Genomic DNA, 22,731 nt, shown 5'->3' on the forward strand with positions numbered 1-22,731 from the left:
ATTTCATAGGAGCTACAGAGTCACTGGGAAATACTAAATACCGTAAGCAAAATTTTGTCCATAGAACTTGGTAAGAAGATTCTAATTGGTTGATATTGTGCTTGCAGCTTAGGCCCCTTTTACACTTATACACTTTTTTTTTGCGTTGTGTTAGCCCTTCTGCACGCAGGATAACGCAACAGCAATGAAAGTATATGGAACCCAGTACACTTACCACGTTGTGTTGCCCCAGAAACCTCCGATTCGCCACCGCGAAGTCAGCAGCATGTCACCGTGTGTCTTCCTGGCGACGCAGCAGAGGCGGAATGCAGTGAAGTCAATGCGCATTACAGAATTTTGTAATTTGTTGGTTGCGCGGAATGACGCAAATATGATGGGGAAGCCGGGAATCCCAGTGACATACTTCTGGTCTAGCAGGGAGTACGTCACTGGGGGGAGGGTGGGGAAGGGCATGCAGGGGGATGGTCAACATACTTCAGACTGCTGGGGGGCCGGAGTATACATAAAATGTTGTTGAAAAACATTACATTGAATCTAGGTATTGATTTCCCCCAATCATGCCTGAAGAAGAACTCCCAGCAGCAGCCATTCAGTCATGCGGCGCCCGAAGAACATCTTTGTGCACCAGACAGTGAAGCATACCCAGGTGACAACCTGCAGTGCAGTTGGACAGCAGTGTCACCTGATGCAGAATCGGATTGGAAGCCAGCGAACGACTGCTTACTGGCTTCTACAGTATGTGGATGGGTGATGATGGATAGGTAGCCAGGGATAGGTGTAGCCAGTAGTAGGTGGCCGCACTACTGCACTGCTATTCTATATGCGAGCAGCCGATATTTACAGGTGCAGTGGGCCGCATCTATAAGTTTTACATTTTGTCTTTGGGGGGCCAGTGAAAAAGCCTCGTCAGGCCACAATTCAGCCCGTGGGCCTTAGTTTGAGGACAACTGGTCTAAATCATTGTTAGCGATTGTTTTATGTCCCCTTCACACATGACAGCATTCAAATTGCTAATTTCTAAATTTGCATTAGTCACACATCTAAGGCAACTCAATGGCATTGGGCCTTTTAATGTGAATTTTGAATCTGAATTTTCTGCTGAAAAAAAAAGCTTTCATGAATTTTTTTGGGGGGAACAGACATGTGAATTGCATACAATGTAAGTCAATGGAAATGTCAATTTTCGTATTCCGAATCCGAAAAGTCGCTTATAAACGTAAAGTTAATTACAAACACATTTACTTAAATTAAATTTACATCAAAAAGCAAACATGCCTATTTCCTCTGTGTGTGGCATCCATTTCTGAATCAAACGCACCATTCTGCGAAACTGCAGCCGAATCGCTGTGCTGTGAGGGTAGGTTCTTTGTGAAAGACAAAAAAGACACAGAGAGACCGGGAGCCCGATCTAGTGTATTATCAACGAGGCACCAGAGTATATGTGCATGTGGGAGGAAATATACTCACAATGTTTGGGTTGCTATATGTGCAACCACTTTTGATCGCGTGTGAGGAAGTACCGTCCTCACTCGGCCTTGCTTCTAGTAGCGTGATAGGTCGCAACTCCACAGGGAAAAATATGCCACTGGAAAAGGCCTTCCAGGTGTGCATGCCCCTAAACAGGGGTAGGATGAACTGAGAGAAGAGTAGGAGGCGCCCGTGTACTTATGACTATAATTCTTATAATTAGAATAGGGTATTTGCTTTCCTACCTTGTGTCAGTAGGAACTCATACGCACAGTAGTAATAGTAGTTTTTCAAGCTTTATTCGGGCACAAATGACAACGCGTTTCGCGGCCAAGCCGCTTCCTCAGGTCTGTAGGTGTGCCTTCGGATACAATATGGCCACAGTCAGGACAAACATACGATTAAAACATTGTACAATAGTATTCCAATCAGTAAATAGTATTAAAAACATAAAAGATAGTTCATAGCATGTAAGATACATCATAATGCAACCATAATATAACAAATAGTGTGTAAAATCAGAACACGAGTCCTCATAAGGGCAATTACATAGATTTAAAAACATAACATGTGTCACTCGCGCAACATGTGAACACTACGACGCACCCATGTGCCCACTGGAGCATACACCAGGTAAACCCCTGGGGTATGTATGGGCCTGCATTAGGTCATATCAATAAGAATATAAAAAATATATAAAATATATATAGAAAAATATATAAAAAATATAAAAAACTTTAGTTTGAGAATCTGGGTGGCCATGATGTATACTATCTCAGGCCCCCCAGATTATACATACAACCACAGGGAATTACATCTGGCCGACCTAGGGAGGGGGAGGGGAAAGTGTATGGACATAGGGAGGAACTTAAATAGTATCAAAACACAACCCCCAGGATACAGTTATCATGGAGCTATAGCGGGGAGAGAGAGAGCATATGAATCAATATATGTATGGCAAAGATAGGGCACTCCCCACGTAGTGGGGGCTTACCTCAGGTGTCCACCTGTAAGTCCTGGGCGCCATATGACGCTGCTCGTGTGGCGGCGCTCAATAAGTAGTGGGAATGCGCGCTGAGAGGGAGTCCCAGTGAGGTCACTTGGGGGCGTAGCCGGGGACTGTGCGCGTCAAGCCGCAAGGACGCGCCCAGTACGGGGATGCTCGGGAGGCGTAGTGGGAGGCGTGGTGGAGGACGTATGCGTCCGGACACGGGGCGTGGCGTACATACGTACGCGTCATGCCCTGGGAGGGGACTACACCAGGAGGCGTAGGGCTGGCAGTGTGTGTCCAAGTTGAGGGCGTGGCGCATCTACGTGTGCCTCACGCCCAGGGGAGGGGCCGCATGGGCGCCAGGCCGTGCTATAGAGCACGATATACATGCCGGCGGCCATTTTGTAGGAGTCCTGTGGGGGAAGCCATTATGGGAAGGGATCCCCATGTGCAGTAGAGCACGAGTGGAGATCCGGGGGCCATTCGGTGAAGGCGTGTGGGAGCTGCCATTCTGGGGAAGGACTGTAGTGAGCCATAGAGCACAAAGGGTGACCCTGGGGTCATTTTTGTGAAGGCATAAGGGGAAGGCCCTATATAGGCATGGAAAGAATACATACTAACACAGGCCAAAGTGGCCGACGTGACATATGAAAAATAATAAACTCTGGGCTAAGTCACATACTACACTTGGTACATTTAGGGAATATTCAAAAAAGAGAAAAAAAAAAAAAAAAAAAAAAAAAGGGATTGATTAAGATATAGTTCAGTATTTGATCAGCTGGTCATAGCAACCGGACCAAATCCATTTATATGTACAAGATACATTTACAAGGCTAAATCATTTTCTTAGCTCTTCGCAAGGGTAATAAACTGTGCATCTTATGTATATGTTACGGCCAGAACCCGAAGTTTGGCCAGAACTAGAAGTGGCCGGCCACTTCGGGTTCTGGCCGGCCAATGCGCGAACTGGCCGCTGCGCTGCGGCCAATGTGAGAAATGAAACAATTCCTGTAAGGTTTAATGTGATGTTGTGGCCGCAGCGCAGCGGGGGGCAAAAAATGTATCACACATCTTTACTTTATTCAATGGCATTAAGCCGCCCGGCTTTTTCCTCTGCCTCTCTCTCCTCCCCCCCCCCCCCCCCCCCCCGCCTCTCTCTCTCCTTCTCTTTATGGGCACAGCCGGGCGGGGACACGCGTGTCCCTCCGGAGTCGTTCGTCGCGGCAGGGGAATCCTGCGTTCTTGCAGAGCGGGTGCTGGCAGAAGCAATGTCTGCAGCCTCCCCCGCTCTGCTCTCCTGCCGCGAGGAACGACTCTCCTGGACACGCGTGTCCCCGCCCGGCTGTGCCCATAAGAGAAGGGGGGAGAGAGAGGCGGGGGGGGGGGGAGGAGAGAGAGGCAGAGGAAAAAGCCGGGCGGCTTAATGCCATTGAATAAAGTAAAGATGTGTGATACATTTTTTGCCCCCGCTGCGCTGCGGCCACAACATCACATTAAACCTTACAGGAATTGTTTCATTTCTCACATTGGCCGCAGCGCAGCGGCCAGTTCGCGCATTGGCCGGCCAGAACCCGAAGTGGCCGGCCACTTCTAGTTCTGGCCAAACTTCGGGTTCTGGCCGTAACATATATATAGTCCATACCGATATGTACTAAAAACAGATTGGCTACATGCATGCTGTACATCTAAACTTGGACCTATAAGTCCTAGTAGATAGTTACGGCACGGATAGTGCCGAGTGGCTAAGTGTAGTTCTTGTGTCGGAAGATTAATTGGGAATTCCTACTGTTCAGGGGGACATAGTTTGGGGGAGAACAGGTGGATATATAGAAGGTTCCAGTCTCGGGGAAAAAGGTCCCGAGTGTAGGGAGAGAGGGGGGGGGGGGCGAGGGGGGAGGAAAATAGAGGGGGTGAGGGGAGGGAAAAAAAGGGGGGGGGAAAGGGAGGGGGAGGGGGGGGGGAGAGGAGGGGAGGGGGGGTGGGGGAGGGGGAGGATACGGAGATGTGGGGGACTGTGGGAACCGATGGAAACCTCAGGTAAGTTTCTTTATCATATTGAGGGACTTAGAGGGCTGGGGTCTAGTTACATATTATGTTCCAAACATATGTTTAGACCCTCGGGTTGTAGAGTATTCAACCGAAAAACCCAGTACATCTCTCTTCTTCTGAGTCTCCCATGTCTGTCATGGGTGTCGCTGGGGATATATTCAATGGGACAGATACTGGTCCTATCTATAATTTGTCCGTGCTGAATTTTATAGTGCCTTGAGAGGCCGTGTTTCATGTAGCCGTTCTCAATATTCCGCCTGTGTTGGCCCCACCTTGTCCTTAATTGTTGGGTCGTGCGGCCCACATATTGCAGGCCACAGGGACAGGTTATAAGATATATAACAAAGTCCGTACTACAGTTCATAGTTTGTTCAATTGGGAAACTCTCTCCTGTAGTGGTAGAGTGGAAGCCATGTCCGCCCCTCTGGATCCACTTACAGCATAGACATCTCGGGTGGTCGCAACTCGATACCTCCCCCTGGTTGCCGCCACTTGTATTTTTTGCTTCCACCATATTCTTAATTCTACTGGGGGCTAGCTGTGCCTTTAGATTTTTCGCTCTGCGAAAGACACATTTGGGTCTTTCTGTCAACTCTTTCTTCAGGTAGGGGTCTTTCAGCAGGAGTGGCCAATGTTTTTTAAGCACATTTCTTACTACATTGTGTTGGTTGGAAAACCGAGTAATAAAGTTGGGTTCTTTTTGTGTCTGTATGTCCTGCTTAGTTGTTGTTTTTAGAAGATCTCCGCGATTTAGGATTCTGGCTCTGCTCTTGGCGTCCTTTATTACTCCCTTTGGGAAGTTTCTCTCCTTGAATTTTCTGGATAGGACTCCAGCTTGGTCATCATAAGTCTCGACATCAGTGCAATTTTTTCGGATTCGCCGAAATTGCCCATAGGGGATGTTTGTTTTCCATGCCTTGTAGTGGTTACTTCTGTAATCAATATAAGAATTCGAGTCAACAGATTTAAAAAAGTTTTTTGACTTGATACTTTGATTTTCATGGTACAAGACCACGTCTAGGTATTCTATCTGAAAGTCACTAGAATTATAGGTGAAGGTTATCCCCCAATCATTGTTATTGAGGTAGTCCTTGAAATCGTGGATAGAGGCGATTTCCCCTTGCCATATGAAGATCAAGTCGTCGATATACCTCCTGTAGTAGATGATGTTTCCAATGAACGGGTTGGAGGGCCCCAACAGTAATAGTTCCAAAAGACCCATGGTCAGGTTCGCGTAGCTGGGTGCAAAGCTCGCTCCCATGGCCGTTCCCCTCTTCTGTAAGAATATGGTCCCCATAAATTGAAAGAAGTTGTGGCTGAGTATAAACGATATAGCTTGTATGAGAAAGACTTTCTGTTTCGGAGGCATGTCCCCGTCGTGAGTGAGGAAATGCCATATCGCCGCCAGTCCTATATGGTGGTGTATGTTTGAATACAGGGCTGAGACATCCAAAGTCACCCATTTATACTCGTCTTTCCACTGTATATCTTCTAGTTCCCTTAGTAGCTGGGTTGAGTCTTTCAAGTATGATGGCAGTTTCTGCACGTATGGTTGGAGATGTAAGTCTACCAGTTCCGACAGGTGTGAAGTTAATGATCCAATGCCTGCAATGATCGGGCGTCCTGGGGGGTTTACTAGGGTCTTATGTATTTTGGGTAAATGGTAAAAGTGTGCCATATTTGGATTGGATATAGTAATGTATTCCTTCTCGTTCTTGTTGATAATCCCTTCTTCATGGGCCCATGTGATGAGTCTATTGAGGGCTTCTGAATATTCCTTAGACGGGTCTTCGCTTAGGGTCTCGTAGTATTCCTTATCACTTAGTATCCTCTCTGCCTCCTTAAGATAGTTCTTCTTGTCCATTATCACTATCCCTCCGCCTTTGTCAGCTTGTTTAATTATGATATCTTGGTTTTCTTCTAGGTTTTTTATGGCTAAATTCTCTGGTTTGGTTAGATTGTGGTTTGTTATTTTCCTTTCCATCTTCTTGAAGTCATCCAAGACTAGTGAGTAAAAGCTTTCAATATAGGGTCCTCTCTGATTGGTCGGATAGAACGTAGACTTATTTTTCAAGGTAGTGTGTATGTATTTCTCTGGAGCCAATTCCTCTTGGTCCAGAGTTACCGTCTGTACATCGTTGTCGGTGTTCAAGATGATAGGTGTCGTCCTACGACCTCCGGTGGTCATATTCCCTTTGATTTTCTTTATCGCAAAATATCTTTTCAGGGTTAGCTTTCTGGTGAAAGCATTCAAGTCCACGAACAGCTCATATAGATTGGCCGACTTTGTTGGACAAAATGAGAGTCCCCTACTTAGCACATTTTCCTCTATGCGACTCAGTGCATATGACGATAGGTTGAATATGGGTTTCGTGCCTTCAGTTGGGGACTTAGTTTGTTTGGCTATATGGACAGTTTTCGGTTTGCTTTTTTTGCCGCCTCTTTTTCCCCTCTTTCTGGGCTTGGGGCCGGTCTCTTTGTGGCCCTCATGGGTGATGATATTGTGAGTGGTGACAGGAAGTTTATGGGGTTGGGTATCCTCGGTCGTAACGGTGGTGTCTCCCCCATTATCGTGGGCAGCTCTAAAAAAGAAGATGAGGAAGTTCCTCCTGTGAAGTTTGACCCTGAGCTGCTATTTGGTTCCTGTGTTGATGGATAATAGTCTGTGATTTGATTATGCTGTATCTTCGGTCCCCTCCCCGGTCGTCTATTCAATTTTGGAATTTTCGTCTTATGGGACTCCCTCTCTTTGGACAAGACTACCGGCTGTCGTGATGATGGCGATGACAAATCTTCTATTAGTTCCAGATTCAATTCGGTCGGTCCTGTAGGGGCCTCTATAGCCAAGTTGTCGGGGATTTCACTGTAGGTGCTTAAGTTCAGAAGTTCGTCTGGTTGTTGTTCCTGGGTCTCCATCAGAACTACTGACTGGTATTTCTCTCTACCCGGCCCCGCAGCTGAGGGGGTACTGAAGACCTCACCCTCATCAGACTGTACTGACTCCCCCTCCAATTGTTGACCAGATTTTTTGGGGGTGAGGGCATTGTTCTTTTGTTCCTGCTTTAGTTCTGTAGCCCTAACCCTCTGTATAGGGTTCTTTGGATTTTCCAGTGGTGGATATTCCCAATGGTGTCTTGGTCGTTTTAGCTCTGGTTGTTCCTTATGTGGATGCGACTTATGGTCCCGATGGGATTTCCTCCTTCTAGTCACTTTGTGATGTCCTCCAGTGCGTCGGTATCTGGGACGTGGTGTATGTGAAGCGGGGATTCCCTCTTCCTGGGTAACTTCCTTCTGTGTGTTTGTGATCTGTGTCCCTTCGCATACAGGTCTAGTAGGACGGTGTTGTCCTTGATCCTCTGGGTCCCCTTCTTGTATCGGTCTCACGTCCTGGGGTGGATGGTATCTGGGTCTGGTGTGTCTCTGCTGATTGTTCAAGTATAGATTCCTGTCCCTGTTGATCTTCTTCAGTTTATTTTCTGAGACCTCTAGTTCGAACCTATTTAGTTTAGTGTTTAAAATATGGGAGAAGGTCTTATATTGGTTTACTAGAAGACCGGTCCACACACCGGATGAAACTACTGGAGCAATTCAAGCTCAACAACTTCCGACCAGAACGACAGGAGAATGAGGGAGAAAAAGCAACGTCTGATCCAGAACGGGTAATACCCGATCTGAGCCCTATGTTCTTCGCACTAGAAAAACTCTTAAAAACTGAATTTTTCAATATAGCCGATATCCAGATGCAATCAGTGTACATAGAGGAGAAAATCTCACCAGGGGGGCTCAGGGTACCCACACTGTCCCCGTTCCCAGATGATCCAATCTTCACTGCCGAATGGTATGACTATTTGGAATCATGCTCGGGGGGGATGATGGAACGCATTAGTAATAAACGTAAGTCATTAGTAGAAGGACTGAAACCCCAAATAGAGAACCAAAAAACGGCCCTAAGAGAATTTGCAGATACAAACCAATATAAGACCTTCTCCCATATTTTAAACACTAAACTAAATAGGTTCGAACTAGAGGTCTCAGAAAATAAACTGAAGAAGATCAACAGGGACAGGAATCTATACTTGAACCATCAGCAGAGACACACCAGACCCAGATACCATCCACCCCAGGACGTGAGACCGATACAAGAAGGGGACCCAGAGGATCAAGGACAACACCGTCCTACTAGACCTGTATGCGAAGGGACACAGATCACAAACACACAGAAGGAAGTTACCCAGGAAGAGGGAATCCCCGCTTCACATACACCACGTCCCAGATACCGACGCACTGGAGGACATCACAAAGTGACTAGAAGGAGGAAATCCCATCGGGACCATAAGTCGCATCCACATAAGGAACAACCAGAGCTAAAACGACCAAGACACCATTGGGAATATCCACCACTGGAAAATCCAAAGAACCCTATACAGAGGGTTAGGGCTACAGAACTAAAGCAGGAACAAAAGAACAATGCCCTCACCCCCAAAAAATCTGGTCAACAATTGGAGGGGGAGTCAGTACAGTCTGATGAGGGTGAGGTCTTCAGTACCCCCTCAGCTGCGGGGCCGGGTAGAGAGAAATACCAGTCAGTAGTTCTGATGGAGACCCAGGAACAACAACCAGACGAACTTCTGAACTTAAGCACCTACAGTGAAATCCCCGACAACTTGGCTATAGAGGCCCCTACAGGACCGACCGAATTGAATCTGGAACTAATAGAAGATTTGTCATCGCCATCATCACGACAGCCGGTAGTCTTGTCCAAAGAGAGGGAGTCCCATAAGACGAAAATTCCAAAATTGAATAGACGACCGGGGAGGGGACCGAAGATACAGCATAATCAAATCACAGACTATTATCCATCAACACAGGAACCAAATAGCAGCTCAGGGTCAAACTTCACAGGAGGAACTTCCTCATCTTCTTTTTTAGAGCTGCCCACGATAATGGGGGAGACACCACCGTTACGACCGAGGATACCCAACCCCATAAACTTCCTGTCACCACTCACAATATCATCACCCATGAGGGCCACAAAGAGACCGGCCCCAAGCCCAGAAAGAGGGGAAAAAGAGGCGGCAAAAAAAGCAAACCGAAAACTGTCCATATAGCCAAACAAACTAAGTCCCCAACTGAAGGCACGAAACCCATATTCAACCTATCGTCATATGCACTGAGTCGCATAGAGGAAAATGTGCTAAGTAGGGGACTCTCATTTTGTCCAACAAAGTCGGCCAATCTATATGAGCTGTTCGTGGACTTGAATGCTTTCACCAGAAAGCTAACCCTGAAAAGATATTTTGCGATAAAGAAAATCAAAGGGAATATGACCACCGGAGGTCGTAGGACGACACCTATCATCTTGAACACCGACAACGATGTACAGACGGTAACTCTGGACCAAGAGGAATTGGCTCCAGAGAAATACATACACACTACCTTGAAAAATAAGTCTACGTTCTATCCGACCAATCAGAGAGGACCCTATATTGAAAGCTTTTACTCACTAGTCTTGGATGACTTCAAGAAGATGGAAAGGAAAATAACAAACCACAATCTAACCAAACCAGAGAATTTAGCCATAAAAAACCTAGAAGAAAACCAAGATATCATAATTAAACAAGCTGACAAAGGCGGAGGGATAGTGATAATGGACAAGAAGAACTATCTTAAGGAGGCAGAGAGGATACTAAGTGATAAGGAATACTACGAGACCCTAAGCGAAGACCCGTCTAAGGAATATTCAGAAGCCCTCAATAGACTCATCACATGGGCCCATGAAGAAGGGATTATCAACAAGAACGAGAAGGAATACATTACTATATCCAATCCAAATATGGCACACTTTTACCATTTACCCAAAATACATAAGACCCTAGTAAACCCCCCAGGACGCCCGATCATTGCAGGCATTGGATCATTAACTTCACACCTGTCGGAACTGGTAGACTTACATCTCCAACCATACGTGCAGAAACTGCCATCATACTTGAAAGACTCAACCCAGCTACTAAGGGAACTAGAAGATATACAGTGGAAAGACGAGTATAAATGGGTGACTTTGGATGTCTCAGCCCTGTATTCAAACATACACCACCATATAGGACTGGCGGCGATATGGCATTTCCTCACTCACGACGGGGACATGCCTCCGAAACAGAAAGTCTTTCTCATACAAGCTATATCGTTTATACTCAGCCACAACTTCTTTCAATTTATGGGGACCATATTCTTACAGAAGAGGGGAACGGCCATGGGAGCGAGCTTTGCACCCAGCTACCCGAAACCTGACCATGGGTCTTTTGGAACTATTACTGTTGGGGCCCTCCAACCCGTTCATTGGAAACATCATCTACTACAGGAGGTATATCGACGACTTGATCTTCATATGGCAAGGGGAAATCGCCTCTATCCACGATTTCAAGGACTACCTCAATAACAATGATTGGGGGATAACCTTCACCTATAATTCTAGTGACTTTCAGATAGAATACCTAGACGTGGTCTTGTACCATGAAAATCAAAGTATCAAGTCAAAAAACTTTTTTAAATCTGTTGACTCGAATTCTTATATTGATTACAGAAGTAACCACTACAAGGCATGGAAAACAAACATCCCCTATGGGCAATTTCGGCGAATCCGAAAAAATTGCACTGATGTCGAGACTTATGATGACCAAGCTGGAGTCCTATCCAGAAAATTCAAGGAGAGAAACTTCCCAAAGGGAGTAATAAAGGACGCCAAGAGCAGAGCCAGAATCCTAAATCGCGGAGATCTTCTAAAAACAACAACTAAGCGGGACATACAGACACAAAAAGAACCCAACTTTATTACTCGGTTTTCCAACCAACACAATGTAGTAAGAAATGTGCTTAAAAAACATTGGCCACTCCTGCTGAAAGACCCCTACCTGAAGAAAGAGTTGACAGAAAGACCCAAATGTGTCTTTCGCAGAGCGAAAAATCTAAAGGCACAGCTAGCCCCCAGTAGAATTAAGAATATAGTGGAAGCAAAAAATACAAGTGGCGGCAACCAGGGGGAGGTATCGAGTTGCGACCACCCGAGATGTCTATGCTGTAAGTGGATCCAGAGGGGCGGACATGGCTTCCACTCTACCACTACAGGAGAGAGTTTCCCAATTGAACAAACTATGAACTGTAGTACGGACTTTGTTATATATCTTATAACCTGTCCCTGTGGCCTGCAATATGTGGGCCGCACGACCCAACAATTAAGGACAAGGTGGGGCCAACACAGGCGGAATATTGAGAACGGCTACATGAAACACGGCCTCTCAAGGCACTATAAAATTCAGCACGGACAAATTATAGATAGGACCAGTATCTGTCCCATTGAATATATCCCCAGCGACACCCATGACAGACATGGGAGACTCAGAAGAAGAGAGATGTACTGGGTTTTTCGGTTGAATACTCTACAACCCGAGGGTCTAAACATATGTTTGGAACATAATATGTAACTAGACCCCAGCCCTCTAAGTCCCTGAATATGATAAAGAAACTTACCTGAGGTTTCCATCGGTTCCCACAGTCCCCCACATCTCCCCTCTCCGTATCCCTCCCTCCTCCCCCCCCCCCTCCCCTCCTCTCCCCCCCCCTCCCCCTCCCTTTTCCTTCCCCCCCCCCTTTTTTTCCCTCCCCTCACCCCCTCTATTTTCCTCCCCCCTCGCCCCCCCCCCCCTCTCTCCCCTACACTCGGGACCTTTTTCCCCGAGACTGGAACCTTCTATATATCCACCTGTTCTCCCCCAAACTATGTCCCCCTGAACAGTAGGAATTCCCAATTAATCTTCCGACACAAGAACTACACTTAGCCACTCGGCACTATCCGTGCCGTAACTATCCACTAGGACTTATAGGTCCAAGCTCAGATGTACAGCATGCATGTAGCCAATCTGTTTTTAGTACATATCGGTATGGACTATATATACATAAGATGCACAGTTTATTACCCTTGCGAAGAGCTAAGAAAACGATTTAGCCTTGTAAATGTATCTTGTACATATAAATGGATTTGGTTCGGTTGCTATGACCAGCTGATCAAATACTGAACTATATCTTAATCAATCCCTTTTTTTTTTTTTTTTTTTTTTTTTCTCTTTTTTGAATATTCCCTAAATGTACCAAGTGTAGTATGTGACTTAGCCCAGAGTTTATTATTTTTCATATGTCACGTCGGCCACTTTGGCCTGTGTTAGTATGTATTCTTTCCATGCCTATATAGGGCCTTCCCCTTATGCCTTCACAAAAATGACCCCAGGGTCACCCTTTGTGCTCTATGGCTCACTACAGTCCTTCCCCAGAATGGCAGCCCCCACACGCCTTCACCGAATGGCCCCCGGATCTCCACTCGTGCTCTACTGCACATGGGGATCCCTTCCCATAATGGCTTCCCCCACAGGACTCCTACAAAATGGCCGCCGGCATGTATATCGTGCTCTATAGCACGGCCTGGCGCCCATGCGGCCCCTCCCCTGGGCGTGAGGCACACGTAGATGCGCCACGCCCTCAACTTGGACACACACTGCCAGCCCTACGCCTCCTGGTGTAGTCCCCTCCCAGGGCATGATGCGTACGTATGTACGCCACGCCCCGTGTCCGGACGCATACGTCCTCCACCGCGCCTCCCACTACGCCTCCCGAGCATCCCCGTACTGGGCGCGTCCTTGCGGCTTGACGCGCACAGTCCCCGGCTACGCCCCCAAGTGACCTCACTGGGACTCCCTCTCAGCGCGCATTCCCACTACTTATTGAGCGCCGCCACACGAGCAGCGTCATATGGCGCCCAGGACTTACAGGTGGACACCTGAGGTAAGCCCCCACTACGTGGGGAGTGCCCTATCTTTGCCATACATATATTGATTCATATGCTCTCTCTCTCCCCGCTATAGCTCCATGATAACTGTATCCTGGGGGTTGTGTTTTGATACTATTTAAGTTCCTCCCTATGTCCATACACTTTCCCCTCCCCCTCCCTAGGTCGGCCAGATGTAATTCCCTGTGGTTGTATGTATAATCTGGGGGGCCTGAGATAGTATACATCATGGCCACCCAGATTCTCAAACTAAAGTTTTTTATATTTTTTATATATTTTTCTATATATATTTTATATATTTTTTATATTCTTATTGATATGACCTAATGCAGGCCCATACATACCCCAGGGATTTACCTGGTGTATGCTCCAGTGGGCACATGGGTGCGTCGTAGTGTTCACATGTTGCGCGAGTGACACATGTTATGTTTTTAAATCTATGTAATTGCCCTTATGAGGACTCGTGTTCTGATTTTACACACTATTTGTTATATTATGGTTGCATTATGATGTATCTTACATGCTATGAACTATCTTTTATGTTTTTAATACTACTTACTGATTGGAATACTATTGTACAATGTTTTAATCGTATGTTTGTCCTGACTGTGGCCATATTGTATCCGAAGGCACACCTACAGACCTGAGGAAGCGGCTTGGCCGCGAAACGCGTTGTCATTTGTGCCCGAATAAAGCTTGAAAAACTACTATTACTACTGTGCGTATGAGTTCCTACTGACACAAGGTAGGAAAGCAAATACCCTATTCTAATTATAAGAATTATAGTCATAAGTACACGGGCGCCTCCTACTCTTCTCGCTGTGCTGTGAGAGGGTTGTGGAGCACAGGAAAGGACTGATGACCCTCTCAGTTATAAGACACAGAACATTTATATTGCGCTTTTCTCCTGGCGGACTTAAAGTGCCAGAGCTGCAGCCACTAGAGGGGCGCTCTATAGGCAGTAGCAGCGTTAGGGAGTCTTGCCCAAGGCCTCTTCATTGAATAGGTGCAGGCTTACTGAGCAGGAGGAGACGAGATTCGAACCCAGGTCTCCTGTGTCAAGTGACAGAGCCACTAGCCACTGATAAATTGTGCAAACCACTGATAAGCTGTGTGAACTCTACTGATTAAGGATAACAAAAAATGTATTAAAATGTGTTTCCCCCAATATGTCTGCCTGATACAGGGAGGAAGATAGCAAAAACTTTAGGAAACTTTTCATACGCTTGAAGAAAGCATCCAGCTATAACTTGCGCAGTCACTTCTTGTATTATGCAGATACATTAGCACAGTAGGGGCCTGATTCACAAAGCGGTGAACACTGGTGAAAAGCCCTTTATCACGCCTAAACTCAGTTTAGGCATGATAAGTTTAGGTGTGATAAGTTTAGGCGTGATAAGTTTAAGCACCAACTGGGTTAGCACCGCAGTGCACAGCTGATCAAAAGTTTTGCGAGAGCAAAGTCTGGTGCACTTCGCATATGTTTAATGGCGCTGCTTTGCGTGCGGGACTTTGCGCGCTATCTACACTTATCTAAACTTATCACGCCTAAACTTATCACGCCTAAACTGGCTTTTCACCAGCGTGGTGCAATGGTTATCACGCCTAAAGTCTCTAACTGGGTTAGCACCGCTTTGTGAATCAAGCCCTAGGTGTTTTAGGTTTGGCAGTTCAGCAGACATACCTTTTGCTGTGTGTTGGTTTGGCATCCATGTAATGACTCTAATAAGATGATCAGTGTGCTCTGCTAGGTTTTAAACTTTTTACACTAAACTTTTAGATTGACTTTACTACAGTTGCCATAGAAACAACATGTACAATAATAAAGCAGAAAAATGTAGGTCATTTATTTGGATCTATCCTCTTGCTTATTTTCATTTCATTCCAACTATCTGACTAATAAATATTCAAGTACCCCGTTGTGACCAAGTGTCTCCGCAGATTAGTGTGGTAAAGTTTGGGAAGTATTAAATATTACATTTCATTCTTTTCAAATAATCTCATGTACTTGCTAGATCAGGGATTAGCTGGGATTGCCCAGGATTAGGGGTTCTGTAGCTTTTCTTGTGACAATTACCTGGGAGAAAATAGTCCAACTTCTCCAAATGACATAGGAGAACCTATTCCCTTAGAGGAGGAGGGGGGATACCAGTTGCAGCCACATCTCCTAAAGCTAGTTACATAGTACTGGCTTGTTGCGGGAGTTTAAAGATATATGATCTTTTAGCGCCACTCAACAGTAGTGATGTCTAGGAGAACTCATGGGAAAGCATGTGATTTGTTTTATCAACTGATGGATTTGCAAAGCTCTGATTTGCTGTGATCACACATCCTGTTTTAGCACATGATCATGACTAGCAAATCAGAGACTTGTATATCTATCACCTGACCAACCACATGCTTCTCTATGAGTTCTAGACATGGCCATCAATACTGTACATAACAGCAATGTTTATGTGGGCATAATTTTAAAGGGGGACATGGAGGCTGCATCATATCATGATTCCCAACTGTTTGAGAAAAGAAATAGGGGAAACCTTTAAGGCATGCCCCTCCCACACCTCTAATCACACCCCGGCCACACCCCTAGTCACGCATGCCACAAATAATTCATAAGCAAAATATGTTGTTTTCTAATTAAATCCACTCTGTTCCCTTTTAGCATTATATATACTGTATATACATTTGAAAATAAGAAATACTGTTTATCAAATTAATGAGAATAATTTTTAGAGTCAATTAAACACATTTATCAGTAGAAGAATACATATATTTACCGTGCATAGATTTGTACATCAGTCCTGAAAGAGGGATAAATGAAAGACAGAGGGATACGATTCCCTAAGAGGGACTGTCTCTCTCAACAAAGGGACAAAGGGACAGTTAAAGGAGTCACCAGGCAAGTTAATAGAAAATAAGTGGTACTTACCGGGGGCTTCCTCCAGCCCCAAGCTCCAGGACGTCCCTCGCCGTAGCTCTGCCCGCAGCCGTTTGCCGCAGGTCCGTCCCGGTCCCCGGCGATGACGTGAGAGCGACCTCCGGGTCGCTCTGTACTGCGGCTGCGCAAGCGGCGCTGTCAATCACCGCCACGTGGGCCGGAGCGGAGTCCGCTCCGGCCCACGTGTCGGTGATTGACAGCGCCGCTCACGCAAGCGTAGTACAGAGCGACCTGGAGGCTGCTGGCAGAGCTGCGGCGAGGGAAGTCCTGGGAGCTTGCGGCTGGAGGAAGCCCCCGGTAAGTGCCACTTATTTTCTATTAACTTGCCTGATGACTCCTTTAAGCGCCATGCACACTTATTCCATAGAGCCTTCCTGGTCCTCTCTCTGTCACCTCGTTCCAGCCCTGGGCCTGTTAAAGTACTTCAACCAGCTTGGTCAAATACCTCTTTCCTCTCCTTTGGCAGTTTTAGGGAGTACTTGTGTGCCCAAGTGCCTCCAAAAACGAGCAGATGCGCTGGGCTCACGTATGTGCTGTACGGATGCACCTGCCTGATCATTTCCCCTGCTTTACCCACCTAATTACCAAATGGTTTAGACCAGGTCTAAAACATTTGGTAACAGTGAATTCCCCTTTGATGCAACTGACCAAACCATCAGTAGACTAAAAACCATCAGTAGACTAGTCTAAACTGCTCAGTGAATTGAGGCCTAGAGGCAGAGACAGTTCAACTAAGTTGAAATGGTGCCCTAGGCAAGATAGCAAACTTTATCTTTTTTTTTGGGGGGGGGGGGGGTGTAGAATTTAGTTACATAGTTACATAGTTATTTTGGTTGAAAAAAGACATACGTCCATCGAGTTCAACCAGTATAAAGTACAACACCAGCCTGCTCCCTCACATATCCCTGTTGATCCAGAGGAAGGCGAAAAAACCCTTACAAGGCATGGTCCAATTAGCCCCAAAAGGGAAAAATTCCTTCCCGACTCCAGATGGCAATCAGATAAAATCCCTGGATCAACATCATTAGGCATTACCTAGCAATTGTAGCCATGGATGTCTTTCAACGCAAGGAAAGCATCTAAGCCTCCTTTAAATGCAGGTATAGAGTTTGCCATAACGACTTCCTGTGGCAATGCATTCCACATCTTAATCACTCTAACTGTAAAGAACCCTTTCCTAAATAAATGGCTAAAACGTTTTTCCTCCATGCGCAGATCATGTCCTCTAGTCCTTTGAGAAGGCCTAGGGACAAAAAGCTCATCCGCCAAGGTATTATATTGCCCTCTGATGTATTTATACATGTTAATTAGATCCCCTCTAAGGCGTCTTTTCTCTAGACTAAATAAACCCAGTTTATCTAACCTTTCTCGATAAGTGAGACCTTCCATCCCACGCATCAATTTTGTTGCTCGTCTCTGCACCTGCTCTAAAACTGCAATATCTTTTTTGTAATGTGGTGCCCAGAACTGAATTCCATATTCCAGATGTGGCCTTACTAGAGAGTTAAACAGGGGCAATATTATGCTAGCATCTCGAGTTTTATTTCCCTTTTAATGCATCCCAAAATTTTGTTAGCTTTAGCTGCAGCTGCTTGGCATTGAGTACGATTATTTAACTTGTTGTCAATGAGTACTCCTAAGTCCTTCTCCAAGTTTGATGTCCCCAACTGTATCCCATTTATTTTGTATGGTGCTAGACCATTAGTACGTCCAAAATGCATGACCTTACATTTGTCAACATTGAATTTCATCTGCCATGTATGTGCCCATATAGCCATCCTATCCAGATCCTGTTGCAATATGACACTATCTTCCTGAGAGTTGATGATTCTGCACAATTTTGTATCATCTGCAAAAATAGCAACATTGCTCACTACTGCATCTACTAGGTCATTAATAAATAAATTGAAGAGCACTGGACCCAGAACAGACCCCTGTGGGACCCCACTGCTAACAGTCTCCCATTTTGAGTACGATCCATTGATCACAACTCTTTGTTTTCTGTCCATTAGCCAGTTCCCTATCCATGAACACAGACTTTTCCCCAGTCCTTGCATCCTCAACTTTTGCACCAGACTTTTGTGGGGAACAGTGTCGAAGGCCTTTGCAAAGTCCAAGTATATCACATCTACAGCATTCCCAATATCCATATTAGCATTCACTACCTCATAAAAGCTGAGCATGTTAGTCAAACAGGACCTGTCTTTAGTAAACCCATGTTGATGCTGAGAAATAAGATTATTTTCTACTATGAAGTCATGTATAGTATCTCTTAGTAACCCCTCAAATAGTTTGCATACAACTGATGTTAAACTTACAGGTCTATAATTTCCTGGATCAGATTTTTTGCCCTTCTTAAATAATGGGAAAACGTGGGCTGTACGCCAATCCACTGGGACTCTGCCAGTTGCAAGAGAGTCACAAAAGATAAGATAAAGGGGTTTATCTATAACTGAACTTAATTCCCTTAGGACCCGAGGATGCATGCCAGGTGCCTTGTCTATTTTTAATTTATTTAGTCTTGCCTTCACTTCTTCCTGCGTTAAGTATTTAATATTACAGTTAGAAGATTGAGACTCTTCCGCCTCTGTAGTTTGCAACAGTGCTGTTTCTTTTGTGAAGACAGAAGCAAAGAAAGCATTTAATAACTCTGCCTTACCTTGGTCATCCACCATTGAGTTTCCATCCTCATCCTTTAGGAGTCCTATACAGTCAACCTTTCTTTTTTTAGAGTTAATGTACTTGTAAAACTTTTTTGGGTTAGATTTGATATCCTTAGCGATTTGTTTTTCAGCTTCAATCTTTGCCTGCCTAATTTATTTTTTACAATTTTTATTGCACTCCTTATAATTGCTGAGTGCAGCCTCGGTCCCCTCCTGTTTTAAGACCTTATAGGCATTCTTTTTCCTCTTCATTTTATCTTTAACCTTTCTATTTATCCATAGAGGCCTTTTTTTATTCCTAGACATTTTGTTTCCATATGGGATATACATACTACAGTATTGATTGAGTATAAGTTTAAAAGCTTGCCATTACCCTTCAGTGTCTTCCCCTTGTTGTGACTAGTTGAACCATTATTATTATTAATAATAATAATAATGCCCCTGGTATTTCTCCAGGCCATAGGCACCTACCTAAACACCTTGTGGATTATCCAGCTCTGTACAGGGGCATTTTATTTTTGCTTTAATACCAGTAGCATTTTGTGCAGTTAGTTATAAAATGTTTTCTCACGATAATAATCTCACAATAATGATCATACATAACTGCAAAGCTCTAAACTCACTGCCTCCTTGTCCACAGCCACAGACAGAAGCGTCAGCAAGTTAGTTTTCTTGAGAACTCGGACGGTGAGGTTACAAGCTGCAGCTTCCCTGGTCTCCAATGGACCTCTGGGTAACGTATGACGTCATCATTCAGTGAACTCTATAACTTGCATTCTCCAGAGACAAAACCAATGTCTATGTATTTGAATAGGTTCTGTCAATTTTTGGAATCTGCTGCATGGAGGGAAACTGACTGCGAGTTTCAAACCAGTAAGTGTCAGTATGATCTCTTGAGTTTAGCTCCATAAGGAACATCGTCATAATGAAAGTATGTCAAATATATGTGAATTTCGGGCACCATGGAAAATTGGGCGCAGGAATAGGGCCGATAGTAGAATATCTGTAAATTGACCAATAGTCTACTATTTAAGGTGTTACTGTGATATTTGTTAGTAAAATATCAGTAATTGTTACCGATATTTTACTATAGGTAAACCTAACACTCTCACACAGAATCCTCCACTACCTATGCCTAACCCTACACAGCCCCCCCCCCCCCCCCCCCCCCCCCCCGGTGGTATCTAACCCTTAGACATCCCTCCCAGTAGTGCAAATAACGAAAATGACAATAAAACAAGGGTAAAAAAATATTTACCGAGTGCCGCTAGGCGTCAGAGTTTACCCTTAGTCAGAGAAATAAACCCACAATAACGGTAATTATCTGGTGTCACCTGGTGCCCGTATTTCCCTTTTGGCGCCGGCTTGCTGATATTTTCAGTTAAGTCTATGGCGGCACTCGATTAGTCCAAAAACTTCATGTGCACTTTTTGCCTGATCCCATATATGTATGTTCTCCTACTATTTTTTAAATGGAACACAGATGGAAATGCAGGTATGTGATGTCAAAACTTTCTGTTCTGTTCTTCCTTCAGTCTAGAGCTGGGACCCAGATCAGCAGTCTCGCTGTGAATAAGGACAACTCGCTTTTATTTGCAGGAGATTTTATCGGATACATTTATGCTTATGACCTCAAAGACTATGCAATTCATGGGCCAGAAAAAGATCCCCCATCATGTAAGTCTGTTGTATTGTTATATAGATTCCTTGAGATGTTGTGCCCAAATTACTTTAACAGCGTAATTCGGCCACCAGCAATAGCTGACATCCAAATTACGCCTTTCCCCTGAGTTCATGTTGGCCTGGAGGGTAATACCACTGGGACTTTTGCAGGAGAAGGATGATCCGAGTTTTGGCTTCACCCTGTGCCTAATTTTTCCAGAGCTGTTTTTGCATGAATGCGAGGATCAGAGCTGATGGCAGACTGGATGTGGTCAGGACACAAGCTGGGGACACACAGGAGATCAGAATAACAGAAAGCCAACTGGAACCTGGGAACAGGAGGCAGACAAACAAATATGCCCTTCTGTAGTCTTTAGTGTTCATTTTCTTTTTTAAAAAAAGCTTTATTCTTATTCTATCTAAAGACATGAGTATTCTGACATAATGGCTGCAGATCAGCTACGGAAATTGAGTGGAGGTGGTCAGCCTATACACCAGGAGAATGGGCAGCTTGGGAAGCAGGACTGGAGAGTCGGTGAGTATTCAGTGAGGTGGAGGTAGAGACAGATACAGGATTTGCAGAGGTAGGACTTGCTGCAGGTCAGTCTTGGCACTGATTTGTGACGACTCATAAAAAATTGGCAAGTTTGTTGTAATACTTTTACTTCTGGGGAGTACTTATCTCAATTAGTACTAAACCTGATTTAGACTGAAGGCAAAATAAAATCAAATTGCTATATAAAGTTTATTCACATTTCTTTCTGGCATTTTGGCAAACCATCTTTTATTACCTCACTCACCCCTTTCCCCATGATAAAACATAGCTTATGATTATGGAGTCTTCCTGCAAAACTTTGATGGATATCCCCCCTACAGCATTAACACCGCCTACTCCCCTCTTCCTGTGACCCCCCCTCCCCCACAGCCTTAAAGCCTTTCTACTATGAGTAATATAACTAGTCTGAATACCATGTTCCCTTCTAATAAATGTGCAGTTACCATGACTCCCATTATACATAACACGTGTGACTACAATCACACCAGCTAACAAGGAGTGTGTGTGTGTGGGGGGGGGGGGTTGCTGTATTGTAGGAATACTAAGCAATTGGGGCCCCCACAAGAGCAGGGCATACATTACCCACCTCACCCTTCACATTTGAAGTGTCCGCGGGTGGTGTGCGCCCTAATCTGCCTCTCTCTGGTTGCCGCCGATCTGAGGTCTGAATAAAGGAGAGGCAGCAGGGACCGGGAGGCCCACGTGGCGGTGCAGTGGTGATGGCGGGGCAGGCATGGGTTCTGTGGTGCCCATGCCATGGCACGAGCCATGCCTGTACCCCTCCAGATACGCCCAGCTGTGGTCCACCACTGCAGCTGCAGGACTGCTTCTGTAGTATTTGTGCCGCTTGCTTGCAGCTCTCTGAGGCTCCTTTCAGATGGATGGGGAAAATGAGTGTGTGTTACCCCATCATACTATGCAGAGACGTTTATTTCTTTGAACAAAGCCAGATTTATACTTTTCGTGCCCCTAGTCCAAGTATGTTGTGGCTCCACTTCCACGTGCAGCAGTGCTCCTCCCATTCCATGTGCAGCCTCCTGTTCCATGCCTATCATCCGTGTACAGCAGAAACAACAGAAGTGGTGGAGCACCCGTGCAAGAGGATATGGGGTGTGCCGTAGCTTTAAGATCGCTTGTACCAATGATCAAATGATGCAGATCCAAGCGAAGCAGGCACCACCTTCAGTAATTCAGTAGCTCTTTATTGAAAAAGTCATTAACCTCTTGAGGACTGCAGGGCTAAACCCCCCTAGTGACCAGGCCATTTTTAGTAAAATTGGCCGCTGCAGCTTTATGGCCAAGCTGCAGGGCCGCACAACACTGCACACAAGTGATCCCCCCCCCCTTTTCTCCCCACCAACAGAGCTCTCTGTTGGTGGGGTCTGATCGCTCTCCCCATGTTTGTTTTTTTTATAATAAACATTATTGTGGGTTTTTTTTTATAAAAATCCCTGTTTCTTTAAAACCCTTCCCTCCCCACAGCCAGCCAATTACGGCGATCGGCTGTCATAGGCTTCTGCCTACGAGAGCCGATCGCTCTCTTGTCCCCCAGGGGGACAGCCGTGTCACACG

The 22,731-nt window shown here is 45.3% G+C and overlaps 1 protein-coding gene across 1 annotated transcript in view; it reads left to right on the forward strand.

Annotated features, from left to right (window-relative positions):
• The window catches only part of LOC137545617 (cilia- and flagella-associated protein 337-like), a 217,848-nt gene that overhangs the window by 162,906 nt on the left and 32,211 nt on the right, over positions 1-22,731 (forward strand). Inside the window, exons 23-25 of the mRNA XM_068267032.1 lie at positions 19,582-19,674; positions 19,756-19,814; positions 20,477-20,618. Of these exons, the coding sequence (XP_068123133.1) occupies positions 19,582-19,674; positions 19,756-19,814; positions 20,477-20,618 (294 nt within the window). The remainder of the gene's footprint in view (positions 1-19,581; positions 19,675-19,755; positions 19,815-20,476; positions 20,619-22,731) is intronic.

This window comes from Hyperolius riggenbachi, chromosome 2, assembly GCF_040937935.1.
Source record: "Hyperolius riggenbachi isolate aHypRig1 chromosome 2, aHypRig1.pri, whole genome shotgun sequence".
NCBI classification, from domain to species: Eukaryota; Metazoa; Chordata; class Amphibia; order Anura; family Hyperoliidae; genus Hyperolius; species Hyperolius riggenbachi.